Consider the following 25608-nt stretch of genomic DNA (forward strand, 5'->3'; position numbering starts at 1 on the left):
AAAATGAAATATTTGGCAGTAATCTACATAATTCTTTATCACAGTTATTTTTCCCATGTCCTTATCTTCTGTGTTGGCTCCTTTTAGCAAAATTTTACATGGGACTTTGCCTTCCATTCTTGGTAATAATTTGATACACAAGGCACCCAAAGGTGATGAAGATTTAAAACTACCCACTTCTAGTAAGGAAGGTACCTGAACTGTTCCTAGGAGATACGTCTCATTTATTGGCTGACTCTAGAAAATGTTCCTTGGTTGTCATTCTTTGATTCTTTCTCTGTTCTAATGTTTAACAGTCTTCAATACTATGAGATCCAGTAATTTTTAGTTACAGTAGTGAATTTTTTAACATTTGGTCCTTTAGCTCTGCTAACTGGTTATGTGATTGATTTGATGAAGATAGTGACCTTAACTTTTTGTTTTCTCTTCATTAGCTGTTAACTACATGAAAGACTTCTTGTGTGGACTCGGAATCACTCTCATTAGCTGGTTCACTACCCTTGTTACAGTTCTCATAATAGCAGTGTTCATCTCACTTATTGGACAGTCTCTCTCATGGTATAACCACTTCTATGTCTCTGTTTGTCTATATGGAACTGCAGCTGTAGCCAAAATAATATTCGTACATACCCTTGCAAAAAGATTTTATTATGTGGTAAGTTCTAGGCAATTTATTGATTTCTTTTTGTTGCTTTCAAGAATTGAAGACCAACTCAAGTGGGAGTCATTGTATTTGTTCACCTGAGTTATTAGAAATTGTTCAGCATGGTTATAGAAAATGCTCCCACAGTGGGTTAATTTGTTGGAAGGTTTCTTATTCTGAGAATTATGTTGCAGAATTCAAATGCAGTTATAAAGCTATGTTAGAAACAATGTGTAGAGCTGGGAATGGTGGCACAGGCTTGTAAACTCAGTGCTTGGGAGCCTGAGGCAAGAGGATCCTGGTTTGTGGCCAGCCTCAGCTACTTAGTGAGGCACTCTGCAACGTAGACCTTGTTTCAAAAATAAAAAGAATAAAAAATAGGGTTGGGGGTGTAGCTCAGAGGTAGAATGCTCCTGGATTCAATGCCCAGTACCATAAGAAAAAAAAAAAGTGTAGAAGGATGGTTTTGACAACAAAGTTTGTTAGCACAGTCCTCTGCCTCTGCTGCATTTGCCGTAGTTTTTATAACTTGTGCTATTGTGTCTACCAGCTTACTCTGGGCTCACGCAGTGTTAGAATAGTGATATTCTTCACTGTAATGTGCACTGCATGAGAGCAGGGATGGCTTTCTTTATTACTTTTGCTCAAGCAGTGTCTGACATTCAGTATTAATACACAGCAAGTACTTGTTGACTAAAAGAATGTTTCACTTAAAGTTTTCTTTTCACTTTTTTTAACCTATATGTTCATGTAGATTTTGTATGCATGCATGTTACTTAGTTAAAGACACATTACTAAGAAAGATCATGAGAAGGCTAGGACTGTAAAATTATTTATACCAATTTTTATATACTGAGTTTTAGAGAATATTCGTTTTAGAGAATATTGTTACGGTTTCAACCGATTAAATTGGGTAAGAATGAGTTTAGGAATTAAGGTTATGAAATAATGGGACTAAAAATGAAGTACAATGAGAGCCATAGTTTCTGATTTTCTAAGTGAATTAAAGGGAAAAATCTTTCCTAGCTTTCTTTTTTTTTTTTTTTAAGACAACAAGTCCCACCCAGTTTGTCCTGACAGGGATTAGAATGGAGACATCAAGAACTGTGATCCAAAGATGGGAGTGGTGGCGCACGCTTGTAATCCCAGCATTTGGGAGGCTGAGACAGGAGGATCACGGTTCACAGATAGCCTCCGCTATTTAGTGAGGCCCCTTGCAACTCAGTGAGACCCTGTTTCAGAAAATAAATAATAAAAAAAAATAGGGCTGGGCTTGTAGCTTGGAGGTAGAATGCTCCTGGGTTCCATCCACAGTACATGCTGGGAGTGTAGCTCCGAGGTAGAATGCCTCTGGGTTCCATCCCCAGTGATCCCCAGTGATCCAGTATCCTTCCCTGAGGATGCTGTGGTATCTAAACCTTGGCCTCAGTTTCAGTAAATGTTGTGACAAGGTCTTAGGGACCCTTCTATGTTAGCAGGTCTATTGAAGAGAGGTTCTTTGAAGTTAGCCATCTGCTTACAATTGAGTTCATACTTTAAAAGCATTAAACCATGGACCTAAGTTTTACATTCTTATTCCTAGTGCAGCTGAATATAATCAGAATGTGGCTGGATATTGTTGATTGGGGAAGGGTGAGATAGTAATGCTTAGTAAAATTTCACTTCCACTAATTTCAGTGTTGTGATTGTAACACTTTGGGCTGGAAACAATGGGAAGAGTAATGTATTTTTCATTATTTCATTATTTATTTCAATATTCACAAGTACTCTTTAAGCACTCTGGGCATGATATCATGCTGAGGCCTGGTGTAGCAGTGATTCATGAGAATGTGATGTCTTTTAGGAGCTCACGGTTTCATCTGGGAAGAGGTAGGGATTACAATGATTGCAGGATATTGTGGGATAAAATGAAATATGGTGACATATACACAGTGCTGCAGGAATACGGTGACAGGATGAGAAGTTTTGTCATTGGAAGTCAGGAAGCCATCGTCAACTTGAATGAGTAGAAGTTTACCAGCTAGAGAACAGATTGATGAGCAGTCATGATACATTTGGGTCACAGTCAGTACGTAGCCCAGTGTGGTGATGGCAAGGTGACAGCTTAATAACCGAAAAGTAGTCCAGGGTGAAGTAGGCACAGCTCCCTGAAAATCAGTGGGGCCACTATAGAAATCTTCTTAGCAGGACAGAGAAGAGAGATTTTGTGATTTAGTGAGAACACTCTGGTAATAGTGTATGGGGTGGATTAGAATAGGACACGACTGGAAGGGATAAATGCGTGAACTTTAGCTCGTGAAAAAACATGCATGACAGGAAATCTTAAGCTCTTAAAGTGGAGTCCCTTAAAACAAACATGCTCTAGGATAAAGAGAAATGAGAAAGCGGAGGAAAGAGAAACTGAAAGGTACCTATTTGCATTTTGGTGCACTATAATCATAACTTCTTTGCTTGCATTAATAGGATCTCTCTTTGCACTCACTTTTAAAATGGATTAAGTTCATAAGGCAACTTTCTCCTGAAGAGTGCACAGTGCTGCACCAGAGCCTTTGGAGTTCAAGTCTCAAAAAGCAGCTCAAGCTGGATGTGGTGGTGTGCGCTTGTAATCCCAGCATTTGGGAGGCTGAGACAGGAGGATTGTGCTTTGCAGACAGCCTCAGCTACTTAGTGAGGCCCTTTGCAACTCAGACCTTGTTTCAAAATAAAGAAAAAAAATAGGGCTGGGGGTGTAGCTTGGAGGTAGAATGCCCCTGGGTTCCATCCCCAGTACTGCAAAATAAAAAAGGCCCAGATTTTATAATAGGCAAGCACCAGAAATGTAAGAGGTGGGTGACCAGTTGGAGATAGAAAAGACTCAGGAAGCTAGGCGTGGTGGCATATTCTTGTAATCCCAGTACTTGGGAGGCTGAGACAGGGGGATTGCACAGGTTCAAAGCCAGCCTCAGCTACTTAGTGAGGCGCTCAGCAACTTAGTGAGACCCTGTTTTCAAATAAAATGTAAAATAGGGCTGGGAGTATAACCCAGAGGTAGAAGGCCCCTGGCTTCCATACTCAGCACCGCAAAAAAAAAAAAAAAAAGAAAAAAGAAAAAAAAAGTCATTCCATTTTAACAGGGCTTGGTGGTGCACACTTGTAATCCCAGTACTTGGGAGGCTGAGACAGGAGGATCGCAGAGGTTTAAAGCCAGCCTCGGCTACTTAGTGAGGCTCTCAGCAATTTAGTGAGACCCTGTTTCCAAATAAAGTGTAAAATAGCTCTGGGAGTGTAGCTGGGATGTAGAAAACCCCTGGGTTCCACTCCCAGTACCACCAAAAAAAAAAAGTCTCAGGAAACTCAAGCCAAACCCAGCATGGCCACTGCCTCAAAAGTCATGCAGTTTTGTAGGTATGCCCTTGGTGTTGCTGTAGCAGTTGATAGTCCTTCATGGACCATTTCTCTAGTTGGCCTGAAACAGTCTTTGGAGGTTGCATGAACAAAAAAAGCTTACAGAAATGGCTGTTGGAATGTGATTTCTTTTGGAACATTGCCAACTTTTATTTATTTATTTTTTGGCCCTGTGAAAGAAAAGCATAGATAATAGTAATGGTATTACTTTCACTTCAGCCTGTTAAATTGCCCTTTCCTGTACAACAATTTATTACTTTATCAGTGCATTTATTAACTTTGTCTGCTTTTACCTTTTCAGTTTACAGGGTAAACTTAAAATGTAGCTCTCCAGAGCAATGAAAATTGTATTGCAATAAAAGGCCTCTGTGAATGACCTGTGAATGAGACCACTTTTTTTTTTTTTTTCCAGACTGCCAGTGACCAGTATCTCGGAGAAGTGTATTTTGACATCTCCCTGTTTGTGCATTGCGTTTTTCTCCTAACTCTCACTTGCCAAGGACTTTGCTCAGCATTCATTAGTGCTATCTGGGTAGTGTTTCCATTGCTCACAAAGCTTTGCATGCACAAGGACTTTAAGCAGCATGGTAGGACATTTTTGGTTTTGATACAAATGGAAAAATACCTTAAAATATAATAAGGCTTCCAGGAACCATTTCTTTTTTTCTTTCTTGTTTTTTATCTTATTGAGTAGACTTTCTAAGTTGTTATCTGTTTCTTAAAAATTTCATACACACAAATTTGTATAACTTATACCCCACCCATTTCACGTTTATGAGCACATATTAATATAGTACTTGTGTATTTTAATTCTTATTTGCATTTTATTCTCCGACTGAGAGTGTCTTATCTCACTAGATAAAATGTACCTAAAGGGTAAGAGTCACAGCTAACCTTGTTTCTGTTAGGTCTTTGAACGTACCAGTTTATAAAAATGTGCATCTTACTATAGAATTTCATAGACTTTTTTTTTTTTCTCTTTTTTCCCCTAGGTGCCCAAGGAAGATTTATTGCCCTTTACCTTTTGGGGATGTTTATTCCTTATCTTTATGCACTTTACCTCATCTGGGCAGTATTTGAGATGTTTACTCCTATTCTTGGGAGAAGTGGTTCGGAAATCCCACCCGATGTTGTACTGGCATCCATTTTAGCTGGTTGTACGATGATTCTCTCTTCCTATTTTGTAAGGAAAATTTTTTGTTCTTTATTTTTTTATGAATATGAGTTCAGTTGTATTAGATTCTATGAAATGATGTTTCTTTTACTTTATTGAGAAAGTATTAAGCAAAAGAAAAGGAGAATGGCTATGTATCTTGTGGGCTTAATATGGTAAGAAAGTATAGAATTTTTAAAAATTATTGTTGCTGGTTTTTGTCTTTTTTTTTTTGGTTTTGGTACTGGGGATGGAACCCAGTGACCTTCTACCTCTGGGCCATACTCCCAGACCTATCTTATATTTTATTTGGAAACAAGGTCTTGCTGAGACCTTACTACTTCTGAAAGCCTCAATAAGTAGCTGAGGCTGGCTTTGAACCTACGCAAACTTCCTATCTCAGCTTCCCAAGTACTGGGATTACATAAGCAGTTCTTGTTGCTGTTTTTAATTTTTAAAAATACTTGCTTTCCCATCCTCCCACATCTTCTGATTATATTGCTTTTCAAATCGCCTTTCAAACTACCTGACTAAATTTGTAAAATGGAAATCAAGTGAAAATTGTCAGATTGGCAGTGGATTTTTAGAATGATTCCTCACAATATGTTTTAACCATACTACTTAGAAGCCAATGTTAATAAATACATAATAGTTTTATTAATACTATTAGATCTAGTGAAGGAAGACTAATTCTGATGAGCCTATTTTCTTTTCTTTTTTTTTTTTTGGGTGGTACTGGGGATGGAACCCTTCTCTGGGATACATTCCCAGACCTATTTTATATTTTTATTTGGAAACAGGGTCTCTTAAGCCAGTGCGGCTGGCTTCGAACCTGTGCGATCCTCCTGTCTCCGCCTCCCAAGTGTGGGGATTACAAGCGTGCGCCACCACGCCTGGCTTGATGAGCCTTTTTTCATTACCATCCTTCTACTACACTGCTACCATGTAAAAATTTATTGAGTCTGTCTTCTTTGGTAATATGCAATTGTGATACTCAAACATGCCTTTATCTACCAAGTGATGAAGAGTATCACAGGCCTTGTCAGTCTTCATTTTGCTGTATCAGGGTCCTGCCGCAGCAGGGAGAGCTTTGCCTTTGCTGTCCCTGCATCTCTTTCCTTGGGAATCTTCAGAGGGGGGAAAAAAGACGCTGATGCTGAGTTTAAGATTGTAACCCCGGCAGGGTTCTTCACTCTTATTCTAGGCAGGGCACATACTGGACATTTCAGATACATCTAATCGTTTTCGTAATTTATTTTGCACCCATTTATGAATCTTGATGAGTAGTATATATATATATATATATTTTTTTTTTGTGGTACTGGGGTTCCTGGAAGCCCTTCTACCTCCGGGCTACACTTCCAGACCTATTTTATACTTGTTCGATCCTCCTGTCTCCGCCTCCCAAGCGCGGGGATTACAAGTGTGTGTTACCACGCCTGGCGATTCATTTACGAATCTTAAATGGTATAGGATGCAACCTTTACAATAGCTATAGAGCCAGGCTTAGGTGGTGCATGCCTGTATTCCTGGTACTTGGGAGCCCAAGACAGGAGGATCACAGTTTCACAGCCAGTCTCAGCAACTTAGCAAGGTCCTCAGCAACTTAATGAGACCCTCTTTCAAAATACAAACTAAAATGGGCTGGGGGTGTAGGTCAGAGGTAGAATGTCCCAGGGTTCAATCCCCAGTACTACACACACACACACACACACACACACACACACACACACAGATGCAGAATTCTAGAGGTGATTAACCATCACATGGTGTCTATACTTTTAGGACTCAGGCCAAGACTCTAGAGAAGGCCAGTCTCTGTTTTGTGACTCTTCTGGCATCCCTTGAGATTTGAGGTTGAGGACCAAATAGAAAGAGGAATTATAACTTTATTCAGTTCATTTCTTCATGGAGATGATAGCTTTTTCATACCACTAGGTAAAGGGTATCTCTTGTCAAAGCTGGGTTCTGAACACCTAAAGAGGTAAGGAAGGGGTATAGAGCAGCATGGTCAACATTACCCACGAAGTCCATTCAGGGCAGAAAGTGGCTGCAGGCATGCTCTGCACATTCTGCCAGATAGAGTAATTTGTATGCACATTATTCGAAGTTGTCTGTATGAGTCCTAGAAGAAACCTAAGCATTCCAAACATTTATCCTTCAAGATAATGATTAATTTCTTACTAGTATTTGCAGGGATGGATGGAAAGTTCTAAAATGTTCTTTGTTGCCTATGTGGTTTACCTCTTTTGGTTTTTATCATTCATCCTTAATTTCTCTGTATTTGTTAATAGATAGGTTTGTTGTTGTGAAGATTAAAGGAGATAGTGGAGTTTTGTCATCTTAGATGAGATTCTGATCTGTATCAGCCATGAGCTGGACCCTTCAGTGCATTTATCATACCAAATTAATGGAACCTATTGGTACTTATAAAAAGTGACACAAATATAGGACATTTGAATTCTCTCCCATTAATCATGTTGGAAGGGTACAAAATTAAACCAGGAAACTTTTTCTGTGGCGATCAGAAATGTCCCCAAAACATGGAAAATGTAGAAACCAGGAGAAAGATTAAAATGTATTATTTCCTAAATTATATTTTATTAGGAAAGCTTTCGGAGAGAAGAGTGCCTCTTAAGTATTACTTAAAAAACCTCATTTAATTTTCACTCTGTGAAGTAGCTCTACTGCTCTCTTTGATGCTGTGGGGTAACATTTTCTTCATCTTCTTATTTACGTGTAGCACTATTAAGGATAGTAACTTATTAATAAAGTGAAACTGTTCTCCTTGGGTAATGGAGAACTGAATCACAGTGCTTACTTTAGAGAACAGTCCTTTCAGCCCTTGGGGATTTATTAAATATATTTTCTAGAAAGTAATTAAATACCTGTCAAGTGATTAGTTTGTAGGTTTCCTGGGTTTGCTCATTGCTAGGCCACCATTTTTTTATTGATTGGACAAGAGCAGAAATGGGACAGCTGTTACGAGTGGGATCTGAAGGAGATGCTGGAGAAACAGCTCAGGTCAGCACACACATGGACATTTCAGAGTCCTTCTTATGTGTCTCTTCAGTTTATTTTTGCTCCTACTCAAGAACATACAGTGACATAGATGCCTTATTTAAGATAGTAGAGTTGTGAACAAGATTTAACCACGGAATCTAAACACCGGGTCATTCCATGGCCATTCCCTTTTCTTCTTCCTTCTCCTTTGTTCTGTGAGTGCCATTCCATTTATCACATTGCCAGACCTTTTCCAGAAGATGGGTGGAAGAAATGATTTGCAGAAGAGGGAACTTGCATGTGTAAACAATAGCTGAAGGTGAGGTTTTGGGAAAGCTCTGGTGGTAGCTGGCTTGAGAATGGCAGGAACCACAGCATTATGACAGGGGTGGTTGTTGTTTAACCTAAAAGATTCCTTATTCCTAAATTTACCAGCTTCCCAGTAGAGGGGAAACTCATGACATGTCAGGATATTTGAAACTTTGGAAGGAGCTACATTTTTGCATTCTGGCTGCATGTCAAAAGGCACCATCCTGAGCTGGGCGTAGTGGCGCAAGTTTGTAATCCCAGCATTCAGGAGGCTGAGGCAGTAGGATCTGGGTTTGCAGACAGTCTCAGCTACTTAGTGAGGCCCTTTGCAACTCAGTGAGACCCTGTTTCAAAATAAAGAATAAAAAATAGGGCTGGGGGTGTGGCTCGGAGGTAGAATGCCCCTGCCCCTGGGTTCTATCCCCAGTACCAAAAAAAAAAAAAAAAAAAAAAAAAAAAGCACCATCCTGGCCAATTGGAGGCATTTGCCATTTCTAGGCTCTGAATTGTGATGGAACCTCCCCCCACTATAGAATCAGTACTCTGTTAACTGGATGTAGGAGTATGTTACTGTAACATTGAAATTAAGCCGGGGTCACAGGGAAGACAAAATCCAGCAAAGGAGTGTGAGACCAGGCCTTTTTAATTTGCACTCCCAGGCAAGGTCTGTCAACTGATATTGGGAGACTTATCAGCCAGCAGAGTCGTGCCAGAGAGAGAAAGTGAGGTTATTTAGGTATCTTGGGTCTGGGGGTGGGGTCTAGCAAGGTGGGATAATGCGGGTCTTTTTGCAACATCTGGGGTCTACTCTGAGGTCTTCTGTCCCTGCTCCAGGGTCCTTCGAGGGGAGTTGGAGGAGACCCGACCTATCAGTTATTACATGTTGATACATTTTCTTCATGTCTATTAGAACTTTTACAAAGTAAAAAATGCCAGTGGCATGAATTTGTAATTTTTTTGTTTTTGTTTTTGTGTTTTAGATTAGCTTCATTTACCTTGTCAGAAGCACAAAAAAAACCATACTGACGCTAACTTTGGTTTGTACAGTAACATTCCTCCTTGTTTGCAGTGGAACTTTTTTCCCATACAGTTCCAGTCCCGCTAATCCAAAGCCAAAGAGAGTGTTTCTTCAGGTAAGAGCAGTTTTGCATATGAGCTATTTGAGATTCTGGAATGGAAATTCACCTTGTGTGTTTTGAACTGCATTACAGGAAATTAACTGACTTTTCTGCTGTTGACCTCTTTGTTCTCAACTTGATTGTGTAGAGAGGAAAAGAGTGACCATCAAGGAGCATTCTTATTAGCTAAACATAATTCTCACAAGAGGCAGATTGGAAATGTGGGCTTGTTGTTTTTATTACTGTTCAACTTATAAAACTATTTGTTTTGAAAAACAAAAGCAAATATAAATCAGAGAATAATAAGTTGTTAGAAATAGATTGCAAAAAATGTCTGCAGGCTGAGTAAAAAAAATCTATTAACTGGCAAAATGAAATAGGTTTTTTTTTTTTTAAACCAGGGGCATTCTACTACTGAGCTATACCTCCAACCTTATTTTTTATTCTTTATTTTTTTAATTTTTATTTATTTTTTTGGTGGTACTAGGGGTGGAATCCAGGGCCTTTTCTACCTCCGGGCTATACTCCCAGACCTATTTTCTATTTTTTTTTTGAAACAGGGTCTCACTAAGTTGCTGAGAGCCTCACTAAGTAGCTGAGGCTGGCTTCAAACCTGTGCGATCCTCCTGTCTCAGCCTCCCAAATGCTGGGATTACAAGCATGCACCACCACTCCCGGGTTATTCTTATTTTGAAACAGGGTCTTGCTAAGTTGTGGAGGGCCTCAAGTATCTGAGGCTGGCAGTGAACCCTGATCCTCCTGTCTCAGCCTCCCAAGTACTGGGATTACAAGCATGTGCCTTCATGCTCAGCTTAAAATAGGTATTTATTTAATAAAAGCTAGTAAATACAGCTTAAGTAACATTCAGAGTTATATGTGTTGATGAAAATATAATAAACTAGAAAGAGATTATATCAGTGAGATTTAGAACATGCTTTACGTAGCTTCATTTCCCATCGTCTTTGTTACAGGTTGTGGACTGATGACACAAATACAAAAGGAGTCAAAGTCGGATAATTAGTTATTCAAGGATTAGAAAAACTGAAAGCATTTGATCTTAGAGGTTTTTGAAAAGGGGCCAAATAGTCCTGTTTGTAGTCCTGAAAGCCACACTGATACATCTTACGAGTTTTACAAGTTAGAAAACCTTTGGCAGAAAACAGGTATTTTTTCGGAGGGCCAGCGTGGTTTTCAGTGATATGTTAATTTTTATAATCATGCCAGTAATTTTTAGGAAAAGCTACATTTTTATTTTTAAAAGACCCTGCTGTGGTGGCACATGCTTGTAATCCCAGTACTTAGGCTGAGACAGTGTGATCTCAAGTTTGTGGCCAGCCTCAGCTACTTAGTGAGGCTCTCCACAACTTAGCGAGACCATGTTTCAAAATAAAGAATAAAAAATAGGGCTGGGGATAGAATGTCTCTGAGTTCCATCCCTAGTTCTGCAAAACGAAACAAAACAAACAAAAAACCCTGCTGTGTCGTTTTGGGCTTCTCTTCCAAAACTGAAAAGCAAGGCAGTAAGTACCTTAAGCCTTGTCAGCTACACATTATCTAGTGCAGCTCATCTCTTACAGAGTGAAAACAGCTACAGACTGCACCTAAACTAGTAAGTCAGCGGGTCCTCCGGCCTGGCAGATGCAGCCTGCAACCCTCTGTCCTCTGGAGCCATTTTCCCCGTTTCATATTCTTCAGGCTGGTTTCTGCTAATAGAGCTATTCCAAATGGAGCATGGTGCCTTTTCATAGAATTCTGTTAAACCACAAGCCTATCATCTAGGGTGGAGCTGGGAATACCTGTTCTCTGCTCATGAATAAATTTCATGTAACATACCAAAGGGGAAATGAGTGTGGATGTATTTGTGTGCTTAGGATGTATTTGTTTTAAATTCTTTTCTAAAGAGTTCTAACCTTATCTTTTAAATCTAAAGTAGGTAGGTTTTCAATTTTTGTGTGTGTGTGTGGGTCTGGGGATGGAACCCAGGGGCATTTGACCTCTGAGCTACACCCCCTACCCAATTTTTTAATTCTTTATTTTGAAACAGGGTCTCACTGAGTTGCAGAGGGCTTCACTAAGTAGCTGAGGCTGTCCGCGAACTGCGATCCTCCGGGTCTCAGCCTCCCAAATGCTGGGATTACAAGCGTGTGCCACCACACATGGCAGGTTTTCAAACTTTTCAATTTTTTTTTTTTTTTTGCGGGACAGGGTCTTGCTATGTTTCCCAGCCTGGTCTTGGCCTCCTTGCCTCCTGAGTAGCTGGAACTATGTCATATGCCACTATGCCTGGCCCCAAAATTTTATATGAAAATTTAATATATAAATGTTTTTGTAAGATACAATAAAATAATCATGTGTATACCTATTATCCAGTTTAAAAACCAATGGCAGAAAATTGGTTAACCAATTTTCAATAACTGAAGATAAAAAACTTTCTCATTTTTATTTTAATTACTTAACAGATAACAATTTGTTCATAATAGTAGCAGCAATGTTTTCAACTATGTATGCTTAAATGCTTTATTTTTTAATGTAAAAAATGATACGGGGAAAGAAAAGTGATAGAGGATTACTATAAAAAAAAAAAGCATCCTTTTTTTGGATGGATGGATGGTACTAAGGATGGAACACATGGGCCTTCTACCTCTGGGCTCCACTCTCAGAAGTATTTTATTTTTTATTTGGAAACAAGGTTTTGCAAAGTTGCTGAGAGCCTCTTGTAGTTGCTGAGGCTGACTTTGAGCTTACGATCCTCCTGTCTCAGTCTCCCAGGTACTGAGATTACAAGCTGTGCCACCATACCCACCTCCCTCTCCGTTTGTTGTTTTAAAGCTCCATATCTACATCATTTCTTGGTATGGTCATACTTACTCATCTTTATTAATCTGGGAATATGGGTGAACTAGTTGAAATAATAGTTTTCTCATGACTCTTTTTTTTCCCAGCATGTTACTAGAACATTTCATGACTTAGAAGGAAACATAGTTAAAAGGGACTCTGGAATATGGATCAATGGGTTTGATTATACTGGAATGTCTCACATAACACCTCACATTCCTGAGATCAATGATACTATCCGAGCTCATTGTGAGGAGAGTGCTCCCCTTTGTGGGTTCCCATGGTATCTTCCAGTACACTTTCTCATCAGGTTAGTTCACTACTTTCCTCTTTTAGTTGGGGGTTAGTTTGTTCTCGAGCCTTGTCCCTGTATTAGTACTTTAGTATTTATACTGTTAACCCGTAAATCACATGCTGTTTATACAGTTTTTCTTTCATTAAAAATTTGTGTCTTTAGTGGGATAAAGTTTTTTCAAATTTAAAGTCTTCTAGAAGTCTGATTGGTAAGAAAGGCTGACCCTCCTAATTAATATAATAGGTAGTAGCAGTTTAGTATCAATCTCAAATTTTTTTTTTTTTTTTTTTTTTTTTTGCGGGTCTGGGGGTGGAACCCAGGGGCATTTGACCTCCAGGCTACACTTCTGGCCCTATTTTTTATTCTTTATTTTGAAACCGGGTCTCACTGAGTTGCAGAGGGCCTCACTAAGTAGCTGAGGCTGTCCTTGAACCCTGATCCTTCGGTCTCAGCCTCCCAAATGCTGGGATTACAAGCGTGTGCCACCATGCCTGGCTTCAAATGATTTTATTTCTGGGAAATTTTTATAGTTTGGCAGTGAAAGATTGCATGAAAAGAAATAGGATATGTAGTAGAACCAATCACCTGGGCAACTCCTTTATTCTTAAAGTTGGGAAGATTTTATTATACTACCTGGGTTTTAGAGGAGGTGGCATCATTTATCCATGTTAGTTTTTCATATTCAAATATGTGTTCATGTATTATAAACACTTCTGTGAATTATGTATAGATATCAACTGATAAGGCATACTGAATATTGAAGTTATTTTTCCAAATAGGAAAAACTGGTATCTTCCTGCCCCAGAAGTTTCTCCAAGAAATCCTGCTCATTTCAGACTTGTATCCAAAGAACAGACACCGTGGGATTCTATAAGGTTGACCTTTGAAGCAGCAGGTGAGTCAGCTGGCAGTTGACAGTTCTCCCTTTTCTCTTACAATACATGTAGGTTTTTCTCTCAAATATACCAGAGTGACTAGCAATTTAGGAAGACCTTATAATGTTTCTAAAAGCATTAGAGGCTGGCTAGTTATAAGTTCTTAAAGAAAATTTAATAGATTTTTTTTTAGAGCAGTGTGAGGTTTATGGGAAAAAAATGAGCAGAAAGTTCAATCTGGCTTAAGCTCATCAATTTTATTATATTTTCCAAGAATCAGCATTTTACTTAGTTGATTTTCTTTGTTGAATTCCTGTCTTCCTTGATATCTGCTGTAGTTTAAATTTCTTTTATTTAGATTTAATTTGCTGTTTTTCTGGTTTACTAAGGTGAAAGTTTATTGATTTTTAGATTATTTCTAATATATTCATTCAGTGCTATAAATTTCCTGCTAAAGGCTGGGCATGGTGGTGCACAGGTGTAATCCCAGCACTTGGCAGGCTGAGACAGGAGGATCGCACAGGTTCGAAGCCAGCCTCAGCTACTTAGTGAGGCTCTCAGCAACTTAGTGAGACCCTGCTTCCAAATAAAATATAAAATGGGTCTGGGAGTGTAGCCCGGAGGTAGAAAAGCCCCTGGATTCCACCCCCAGTACCACATACACACAAAAATCTCCTGCTAATTGCTGTTAAGCTCCATCACACAAATTACAAGTTTCTCAGTTACATTTTAATGTAGTTAAAAATATTTTACTTTTTTTGTGGTCCACAGATCAAACCCAGGGCTTCAAGCAGGTGTTCGCCACTGAGCAGCACTGCCAGCCCTTGAGACTTTTTGATCCATTTGTTATTGAGAAATACATTCTTTGATTTTAAATAATTGAGGATTTTCTAGCTATTTTTTCTGATACTGATTTCTAGTTTAACCTCGTTTTGATCTCAGAGTATACTCTGCATGACCTGCATTCTGCACTTGTTAAGGTGTCCTGTGTGAGGAGGATGTGGTCTCTTGGGGAATGTTCTATGTAAACTTGGAAAGAATGAGTGTGCTCCCACCGTTGGACTTGAAGATTCTATGAATGTCATTTAGATGTAGCTGATTGTTGACTGCAGTTGTCATTCCACTGTATTCTTACTAATTTTGAGTTTTTATCTCACTTACTTTGATGCTCTGTTGTTAGGGGCATCTACATTGGTGAGTCTTCAGAAAACTGACCCTTTATCCTTACGTGATGCCCCTGATCAGTGTCCTTGTTCTGAAGTCTGCTTTGTCTAAAATTAATATATCTAGATTTCTTGTGATTAATATTAGTATTCTGTATTCTTTTCAATTTTTAATCTGTTTTGATATTTGAAGTGTGTTTTTTACTGTCTTATTTTTTTGTTCAGTCTCAAAATCTGTTAATATGGTACACTTGGACCAGTAATATTCAGTGATATTCAAAGTGAGCTGGGCGTGGTGGCACACACCCATAATCCCAGTATTGGGAGGCTGAGACAGGAAGGTTGTAGGTTCACAGCCAGCCTCAGCAACTTAGTGAGGCCCTCCGAAACTAAGTGAAACCCTATTTCAAAGTAAAAGAATAAAATAGGTCTGGTGATATAGCTTGAAGGTAGAATGCCCCTGGGTTCCATCCCCAGTACCTCCCCTCCCAAAAAAGGAAGTTATTAGTATAGTTTGATTAGTATTTACCATATTCTGTTTTGTATTTGTTGCTCTTGTTCTATCTTTTGTGACTTTCATTGAGCATTTTATGATTCTGTTTTCTTTCCTTCCTTAGTGTATCAGTTCTACTTATCTTTTTATTGGTTACCCTAGAGTATGCAATGTACACTTAAAGTTAATCCAAGCCCACTATGAAGTAACGCTATACTACATCATGGATAGGATGCGTTTTTTTTTTTATAGTAATCCTCTATCACTTTTCTTTCCCCGTATCATTTTTTACATTAAAAAATAAAGCATTTAAGCATACATAGTTGAAAACATTGCTGCTACTATTATGAACAAATTGTTATCTGTTAAGTAATTAAAATAAAAATGAGAAAGTTTTTTATCTTCAGTTATTCCCTCTTTAGTGTTTCCTTTCTCTATATAGCTCCAAGTTGCTGACCTATATTTTACTTGTCTTTTCAAATTTATTTTTATTTTTAAATTTATCTTGTAGTACTGAGAATCAAACCCAGGGCATTCTACCACTGAGCTACATTTTTGCCCCCCCCCCACAACTTTTAATATTTTTTATTTTGAGATAGGGTCTAAATTTCCCAGCCTGGCCTTGAATTCACTATTCTGGGATTAAAGACACACACCACTATGCCCTCTTGGTCTCAAGTTTTTTTTTTTTTTTTTCCTTCCCGGTACTGGGAAGAACCCAAGGGCATTCTACCTTTGGGCTACACCCCCAGCCCTATTTTTTATTCTTTATTTTGATACAGGATCTCATTGAATTGCAAAGGGCCTAAGTAGTAGCTGAGGCTGTCCGCGAACTGTGATCCTCCTGTCTCAGCCTCCCAAATGCTGAGATTACAAGCATACACCACCATGTCCCGACTGATCTCAAGTTTTAATTGAACATTTTGTATTTTCTGTTTTTCTCCTCTCTCTCCCTCCCTCCCTTCACCCCCCCCCCCCCTTTTTGTGGTACTGGGAATGGAACTCAGGGGCATTCTACCTCTGAGTTATACCTCCAGCCCTATTTTTCATTCTTTATTTTGAAAAAGGGTCTCACTGAGTTGCAAAAGGCCTTAGAAAGTAGTAGCTGAGGCTATCTGCGAACTGCGATCCTCCTGTTTCAGCCTCCCAAATGCTGTGAGATCACAAGTGTGCGCTACCATACCCAGCTTTCTCTACTCTCAACATATAATTTATTCTTATATTAATGTTTGCTATAGAGCACAGTAAGTCCATGTTCAAATAGCATTTTATTGCTTGGGTAGTGCAGAAACTTTTTACCACAGCGTCCCCAATTCCTCCCTCCCTGGGATTCGAAAGTTGACCTCTAAATAGGCAAGTCTTAACATTTTTTTTCTTTGTTTCTACACTTAAAAGTTTTTAATAAGTTGCATGTAGTCCCCTTTCCTCCAGTTTGTTATGTCCAGCAACTTAATACGGTGTTTCTAAAAGAAAACGAAGTTGGTTATGACTTGAATGGAGTTTTATTTTATTAAAATTTTTTTTGTGTGTGTGTGTGGGATACTGGGAATTGAACTCAGGAGCACTCTACCACTGAGCTACAGACCAGTCTCACCCCCTTTATATTTTGAGAGTCTCATGTAAGTTGCTCAGGCTGGCTTCAAAACTGTGATTCTCCTGTCTCAGCCTCTCAAATTTACAGGCATGCACCACGACACTTGGTTTAAATGCATTTTGACATATATTATTTTCAACTTTTGATGGGTTTTTTAGTTTGACATCCAATGTTGTTAAGTTTCCTAAAAGTCCCCAGTGCTGATTATTAAATTGTCAGGAATGAACTAATGCTTCATTTGTGCTGCTTAGAGGGAAAAACTAGTAAAAACTCTTTTAGGTGTTACAATCAGCTGTAAAAATTACAACTCAGGCCGGGTGTGGTGGCTCACGCTTGTAATCCCAGCATTTGGGAGGCGGAGACCAGAGGATCGCAGTTCGCAGACAGCATCAGCTACTTAGCGAGGCTCTTCGCAATTCAGTGAGACCTTGTTTCAAAAATAAAAGACTAGAAAATAGGGCTGGGGATGTAGAATGCCCCTGGATTCCACCCTCAGTAGCGCCAAGAAAAAAAAAAAGACAACTCAATTAGTAATCATCCCACTCAGTACTTGTATAGCACTTTGCAGTTTTGTCAATACTCACATCCTTTTTTCATATAATCTTCTCAAAAATCTATTTCACAGATGAAGAATTTATGAGTCTAAAGAGATGACATAATCTCTAATGTCATGTAGCAATTCAGGGACAGCATCAGTACTTATCACAAGCTTTTTCATTCAGATTCTGTGCCTTTCCTCTCTAATTATGTAACCTTGAGGATAACTCACTTAATAGCCACATTGGTAAACTCCTTTAGGATGTTAGTGAATGCATTTAAAGTGATACAAAGCGTGGGCTTTCAAAGTGTGGTTTGAAGCGGGGGTTGTTTTTCTTGTTGCTTTTTTTTTGTTAGTACTGGGGATGAAACCCTTCTACCTCCGGGCTACACTCCCAGACCTATTTTATATATTTTTTATTTGGAAACAGGGTCTCTTAAGCCAGCGCGGCTGGCTTTGAACCTACACGATCCTCTTGTCTCTGCCTCCCAAGCGTGGGGATTACAAGCGTGCGCCACCATGCCTGGCTTCTTGTTGCTTTTTTAAAGGTTGATTTAACTGTTTTCTCCTCCTTTCTTATAGGACCAAGCCATATGTCATTCTATATTCGAACCCACAAAGGGTCAACACTTTCTCAGTGGTCTCTTGGCAATGGCACTCCAGTCACAAGTAAAGGAGGGGATTACTTTGTATTTTACTCCCATGGGCTCCAGGCCTCTGCATGGCAGTTCTGGATAGAAGTGCAGGTGGGAATTTCCCAGCCTTGTTGTTTCATTGATCAGTCCTGCAGGTGGGATTGGCAGGGACCGTGGATTCAGTATTCCAGTTTCAGAGAGCTGTTTTTCTCTATCAGGTCTTAGAAGAACAGCCTGAGGGAGTAGTCACTGTAGCCATTGCTGCCCACTATCTATCTGGAGAAGACAAGAAATCCTCCACACTGGATGCTCTGAAGGAAAAGTTCCCAGATTGGACATTTCCCTCTGCCTGGGTGTGCACCTACAGTCTGTTTGTGTTTTAGTCTTGTGAATGAGCTCTCAGTTTCATGCTCATGGATACTCCATGTGACAGTTTCTCCTGTTACTCGGATGTTTGTAATGTAAGTCAATGAATTTTGAGTGTATGTTCAAAGAATGTTTTGGATTACCATTCTTCAGGGCCAAAAGTACTGTATGGGGTAAACTGGGACAGTGTTGGATTGCCTTTTTGACACTTGAAAAATGTCAGTTTTCTGGCACTTAAGCACACATGGGTACTGCCACTACACACACATCATTCTATATGACCTTAAGGACAAAAGCCAACAAACCACTTCAGTAGCTGTGTTCTAGGCTCAAGGAAGATAGAGCCTGTTGGGCCACTTAATGAGACAGCAGTAATTTCCAATCAAAGCCCAAGACCTTTTGTTTTATCAGTGGGTGGTGGGTAATGATTTCCCTTGAGATCTAACACTAGGCTGTAGGTCACTGGAGAGTGCTTGCAGGGACTGGGAGAAGCTTTGGGCTGTCCAGGTTGTAAGAGCAGTATTTCTTCAGGCAGCTTCTGGAGTGTGACTTGTGTTTGCACTGAAGCCTGGGGCCCTGTGCTGAGTTGGTGATTCGTTGTCCTGACTGATGTTCACTTGAGAGCTGTTGCTGTGCTACTTTCCTGAGGAGGCTTTCAATGCCCGTTTTCCTTTCAAACATACCTGTTCTACTTTTCCAGTTTGAGAAAGGGAGCATTTGTTCAGCTATACTTCCCTGAGTTTTCACAGATTCTTTTGGTTTAGAAAATTGTTTGTAGAAGTGCACGACCTGGGTACAAGAAGGGCAAAGTTTGGGGGGATTGGAAGTGGTTGTTACTTTATAATTATTTTTATTTCATAGGAGTCTTCTGTTATACAAAGTTAATTCCTTTAGTATGTTTTATTGATGCACTGGGTCTTTGTTTTGTAGCCAGCTTGAATGATTCATTTCTTGGTAACTTACTCTCCAGCTGGACTGGTGTTCCTGAGACTTGAAGTTGTGGTGTGTATGGGAATGAGACAACTGTCACGGTCAGATCCTGTAAAATGGCAGCATTAGGACTTAAAGGTGTTTTTTATTTGGAAGATGTAGATGCATTTTGAGATATAACACAACAGTACCTCAGTGGCATTCCAATAGTGATGATGGTAAATCATGCTAAGTTTCTATTTCCATGAAAAAACATAAAAAGCTAAGGTAAAATTTGAGTTAGCAAGCATAGGCCAAAAATTAGACAAAAGAATCACCAGACTTCTCAGGTAATGCAGGAGTGAGAGGAATGCTTGAAAAGTGGCCCAGGTCTGTCTGAATAGCGAGGGCATAAACTAAGTGTCACAGGTGACAGCTTCCTTACAGCTCTTGCTTTGTGTGTACAATGTGCTTTCTTAATCATGCTGCCCATAGTGCTTGCCTAATTTATGACTAAATAACACGCAGACAGCGGAGCTGTAGCCAGAGTGGAATGATAACATACTGGCTCTCATGTGCATTAATACTGCATGCTAGAGGCATTGCTTTTCCTAGACATTGTAGAAATCATATTTTATCACTTAAAAGTGTTTTAAGTATCTGGCTCTGGCTACATGTCAGGTGGTACATAAGGTTTTCAGGGTTTATGAAAATCATAGTTGTGGAGAAAAAGTAATCCCTCAGTGAACTTCAAAGTAAAAGCATTTGTTCAAGTAAAAGCATTTGTTCATCTCTGTGGTTAGTCTGAAATCGGTTACTAGAAAGTGTATATAAACATCATGATGAGGACACTGTATGAAAAACAAGTTCTCTGATTTTTTTTCCTTTGGAAGGATGCTTCTTTTCAGTAATAATCATGACTTTCCTTTTGCCTTTGGATTGTTTCCTTATCCAAACAGTTTTTTTCTGTAAACATTGTGAAGCTCTGATGTTGTGCTAAGCCAGTAGCAAGATGCTCATTTCATCTCAGGGTAGTTAATATTCTGGGAGGTTTTTCTAATGCCAGAAATGGTCAGGTAATTAGATACAGTATTCACGGCTCTGTTAATAAACACTTTGTCTTAGCAGCCTCTGAGATGACCTGTTAGGTCCTACCCCCAAAGATCATTAGAATAACCAGTTTCTAAAAGGGCCTTCTATGTTCTAACAAATGCATTGTTTTCTACAGCATTTAAATGTAAGCATGTAAGTAATGCGTATTCAGGGAAAGTATGATTTCAAAGTATGTTTTTATGTTTGACTCAAGAATGACTGTTGCATGGTATTTGTTTCCACAGTTTAGCAGATATAATTAAACATGGTAGGATTCCCTATTAGCACCAAAGGTGCCAACAAGCCAGCCTGCTGCCTCAGGAAGCTGTAGGAAGAGTGACTGTATCCATTTCTTTTCACTGGTTTGTCAACTTGAGGTTTAACTGCTGCCTTACATGTAGTTGAAATAAACTTTTTAACATACTGGTTGGTACTTTTTTTTTTTTTTAACAGAAAAACATCTTTGTTACTTGCTTATGCTAGAGCATCCCCATATTTCAAGACTATTTAGGTGGCTTATGTGGGTTTAATTGATATTTTAATGAGTGATATGAGCAAAGAACTCATACTTCAGTTGGAATCCTTTTACCTTGAAATAAAATTGGGTGTCTGAATTTCACAGAAATTAAAATGACCCATTTGGTAAATGTTGAACTGAAATACATTTAGGAATTTTAAATCATCTCCCTTGGCAGGGGTAAAGACAGAATAAGGATGAGGGGGTCAGATGTGGTGGTGCATGCCTTCAATCCCAGACCCTATTCCAAAACATAAAAATAAAATGGGCTGGGGTGGAGCTTTGGGGCAGAATGCCCCAGGTTCAAAACCAGTACCACACTACACACAATGAAGAATACTTAGTAACAAAAGTACAAGACTTCTTTTTTGAGGGGGACTGGGGAGTGAACCCAGGGGCGTTCTACTCTGAGCCACAACCCCAGCCTGATTTATTCTTTTTTTCTTAAGTTACTGAGGCTGGCCTCAAACCTGTGATCCTCCTGTTAAGACAGGAGCCTCCCAAGTACTGGGATTGATTAGAAGTGTACACCATGCCTGGCTAGCATTAAGACTTTTAAACTGAAAACTACAAAATATTGCTAAGAGAAATTAAAGACCTAAAATAAATGGAAAGACATGTTCATGGATTAGGACTTATACTGAAAAAAAAAATAGGACTTATACTGGAAAAAGGTATATCCCCCAAACTGATTTGCAGATTCAATACAGCCCTTATCAAACTCCCAGCTGCCTTTTTAGTGCAGAATTGACAAATGGACCCTAAAACAGCTCTGAAGAAAGAGGACTCGGACTTTTAGAATTTCCTAGAAAGCAAGAAGAGTCAAGACTGTGGTACTGGCTAAGGAAAACCATTTATATCACTGTAACAGAGAGTGGGAAGAAACCCATGCATCTATAGTCAATTGATCCCCTCTGTACTAGGGAAAATATGTGCACAGACAGAAATGTAGTCTGCTTTTATCCATGGGGTTGTGTTCCAAGATCACCAGTGGATTCCTGAAACCATAGATAATACCTAATTTATACTGTTTTTTCCCCCATACACACATGTCCAAGATAAAGTTTAGATAATAATAGAAAAATTATAATGTGCTCTAAGTTATTTAAAACTGAGCTGGGTGTGGTAGCGTATGCTTATGATCCCAGCATTTGGGAGACTGAGGCAGGAGGATTGTGGTTCAAGGACAGCCTCAGCTACCTAGTAAGGCCCTCCGCAACTCAGTGAGACCCTATTTTATTTATTTTTTTTTGTGGCACTGAGGGTGAAACCCAGGGGCTTTTTCTACCTCTGGGCTACATCCCCAGACCTATTTTATACTTTATTTGGAAACAGGGTCTCACCAAGTTGCTGAGAGCCTTATTAGATAGCTGAGGCTGGCTTCAAACCTGTGCGATTCTCCTGTCTCATCCTCCCAAGCACTGGGATTACAAGAGTGCGCCACCACGCCCGGCGAGACCCTATTTTAAAATGAATTTTAAAAAGGCTGGGGGTGTAGCCTGGATGTAGAATGCCCCTGGATTCCAGCCCCAGTACCGGGGGGGGGGAACCCTGAAAAGTTAGAGAAATGATAAAATTTTAATATTTTTGGGCTTCAATCTGATTGCAGGCAACTGAAACCTCAGGCAGTGCAACGTAGATGAAAAGGAATGAACAGTACAGACTATTAACAGACTATAAACAGATGTTTATAGTCACAGGATTCCAAACAGCCAAGAGGAGAAAAAATACAAATCCTCAACTGCTGAAGTGATAGACAAACTTAGCCATATAATGGAATATTATTAAATCTTATAAAAGAAACTTTAAAAAATATTGGTACAGAAGGATGTATCATGTCAAGTAAAAGATACCAGAAAGTCCACATTGTGTATGATTCCATTAAGAATGTACAGAAAAGGTATATCCATTATAGCAGATTTAGGAACATAGGAAACCAGGAAAGTCTTTTAATCTCATCTCTTGAATGATGCTTGGCCTCTTATACACTTAATATAAACTGTGTTTGCTTGATAGAGATACTGTGGTGTACGTTTATTTTGAACATTTTCCATGGTATGAATATGAGCTGTTCTTCTAATACTTTATCATCAGACATCTAGGATGCTGCCAAGTCTTGATACGCCAACTTACATCCATGTATAATTATTTTAAATAAATGTCTGAATTTATAGATATTTTATCAAATCTCCAGAAGATGGAAATGTAAAATGAAAACTTTGAGATAGGGCTTTGGGAGGTTGCCCAGGCTAGTTCTGAGCTCATGAGGTCACAAGCTCACATGGACTTTTGTTTCAGCTTCTTAAGTAGCTGGGACTTGAGAGGTGGGCTCATACCACATCTGGCTCAAGAGAGTATTTTTGTGGCTTTTAATACAATATACTTTGTTGTTAACCTGAGAGGATAAATAAACAGAAAGTTTGTGTAATGATTTTATTGCCCTTTACCAAGTAAAAAATACACATTACAGAAGCAGCAACAACTTTAATTACAAGCAAAGATTGACTCTACCCCCAAATGACTTTTTTTGGTATCAGCAAATAACTTAAATGTATCTAGTAAAGTTCAAATATTTATACTGAATATTTAAATTCACTAGTTGAAACCATGGCTTAAGCAAGTTGATATATGTGAACTGAACAATACAACAAAATAAAATGATTTTTTTAAAAAAATCAAAGTATATAACAAACTACCAAAGAATTTTTCGGTAAACTTGCCAAATTTCTTGCCTTGGGCCTTCTTATTTCTATTAGTTAAAAAGTGGGTATGTCATACAATGAAAGATATCATTCATGTCTTAACCTACAGGAATAATGTTAATGTATTGGTGCCCTACTTTCAAGGGTGTGAGATGAACTTATCAGCAGCACAGTGTTTTATTTAGGGTATCTGAGAAGATCACAGCTGTTAATAATGGCAAGTCATTTTTATTGACTGAGTATTCACACCAAATGCAAAAGCAATGCTGGTCCTTCCCCCTAGTGAAATAGGATAGGAAAGAAATTTCAATGTAGTTTCTTGCTGTGCTGCATGTGCTCACACAGGAAACATTTTCTATCTTAAGATTCAGAGAAAGGTGGTTTGAAACAAAGACTTAAATAAAAGTAGCACCAGAAGGACCAGGTACCAACAGTCACATGTTCCACCCATTGGGGAGTTTTATTATGTGAAGTTATTGCACTTTGTAATGTAAAAGGTAAATGATAGTAAATTAGCAAATTCACTAATTTTAAATAGTTGGTGAATTTTGAAAAAAGTAATTTCAAAACAATTTTGAGTTTTCCTTCAAAAGGAAATCTGGCTAGGATAACTAAATCTAACTTTAAAAAGCAAGGCTAAAGGACCGAGTTTTATTTCTAAACTATAATTGTACTAGGAGAAGAGAGGCTTTTATAATAGTGGTACGAATTTGGTCCACATTAAATACATGTTGTTATAAAAATAAACACGTTTTTGTAAAAAAACCATTGCATTCCTTGTTCAAATTGCACAGTACAAACGAGCTATCTAAGTTAACACTGTTATTAGGTAATTGGAATTACAGTGGGTATGTGTTTAGTCCAAAGCAATTAAGGAGTATGTAGTTCTGTTTTCATAATGTAAGAAAACAAAAATATAAGTCATTATTTAGAAATACATAAAATACTTTTAAAGTTTACATGAAGAATGCATTATTTACATACTAATTTTTAGTAGCTGTGATAATACAGGATTCAGCAATCTATTTACATAAGTCCATTTTTATTCAATTTACAAAAGCAATAAATAAGAAACTACATTAATTTGCACAAAACATGTTCTACTTCATGATCAGCGGGACCATTTTTATTACTTTATGACTGAGGCAACAAACCAGTCTTCCTTTAAGAGGCAGTGACTGCTCATTTTTGGGAAGAAGAGCGAGCCCTGCCTTTGTTCCAAGAGTGAGTGAGTATAGTCATGCAGAATCCAGCATAAAACCTTACAAATTATAATACAAGCCTTAAAAATATGAACACTGCCTTTGAGTATATTTACATAGGATATTCACAAAAAGATATAATTCTTTGATACAAAATAGTATAGTGGTGTCAGCATAATTGGTAAGAACCCCTCACACCTCTGCCCACTTTGATCTAGTAGGAATCAAGCTTGCTAAAACAGGAACATTAACTCACAGGTGAAAAAGCTTCCATCAACCCAGGGCTGGGCTGGTAAAGCCAGAGAACATCGCCACTGCACTGGCACAGGCAGAAGGGCCAGCTGGGGAGCTCCTCAAGGAAGCGCACAGCGTCAAGTACCTGATCAGTTACAGTAAGCACCTTAGCACTTACTTTTTAAAAAGCAGTCGAGACTCTTACTGAACCCCAAGCCTATAAGAAGCTAGAAGTAGTGAAAAGCAGGCTCATCAGCCAAAAGAATCCATATGTTTAAGAGCCACCAACCTTTGATTAAAACCAAAATATTCTCGTGTATATCTGTACAATATTCTAATTTTTTTATGAAAGATGCTTTATTTGATATCACATTTTCAAGGGGCCAAGAGACTGCTCAGAGAAAGAGCTCATTAAAATCTAGTAATACTTGACCAAAGAGTCTCTAAGCTAGTTCTTTCCCCTATAAACCATTCAGCGAGGTCACAGTGTACTCAGGTGCATGATGCTCTTAAGTAATACTGCCTGTTGTGAGGTGGCCTCACTGTTG

At 38.8% G+C, this 25608-nt stretch overlaps 1 protein-coding gene across 3 annotated transcripts in view; it reads left to right on the plus strand.

Annotated features, from left to right (window-relative positions):
• ERMP1 (endoplasmic reticulum metallopeptidase 1) overlaps window positions 1-18421 on the plus strand; it is a gene marked incomplete at both ends in the record, with an annotated part of 45450 nt that extends 27029 nt beyond the window's left edge. The window contains 8 exons of one of the 3 annotated variants that reach the window (XM_080708839.1): window positions 435-655; window positions 4440-4614; window positions 5020-5210; window positions 9473-9625; window positions 12553-12755; window positions 13520-13635; window positions 17986-18149; window positions 18254-18421. In XM_080708839.1, coding sequence (XP_080564965.1) covers window positions 435-655; window positions 4440-4614; window positions 5020-5210; window positions 9473-9625; window positions 12553-12755; window positions 13520-13635; window positions 17986-18149; window positions 18254-18421 — 1391 coding nt within the window. The remainder of the gene's footprint in view (window positions 1-434; window positions 656-4439; window positions 4615-5019; window positions 5211-9472; window positions 9626-12552; window positions 12756-13519; window positions 13636-17985; window positions 18150-18253) is intronic. The other 2 variants (XM_080708840.1, XM_080708841.1) reach the window with 2 other exon arrangements.
• Window positions 18422-25608: the final 7187 nt, after the last annotated feature.

The sequence above is a fragment of the Muscardinus avellanarius genome, assembly GCF_963383645.1.
Source record: "Muscardinus avellanarius genome assembly, chromosome: 13".
NCBI lineage: Eukaryota > Metazoa > Chordata > Mammalia > Rodentia > Gliridae > Muscardinus > Muscardinus avellanarius.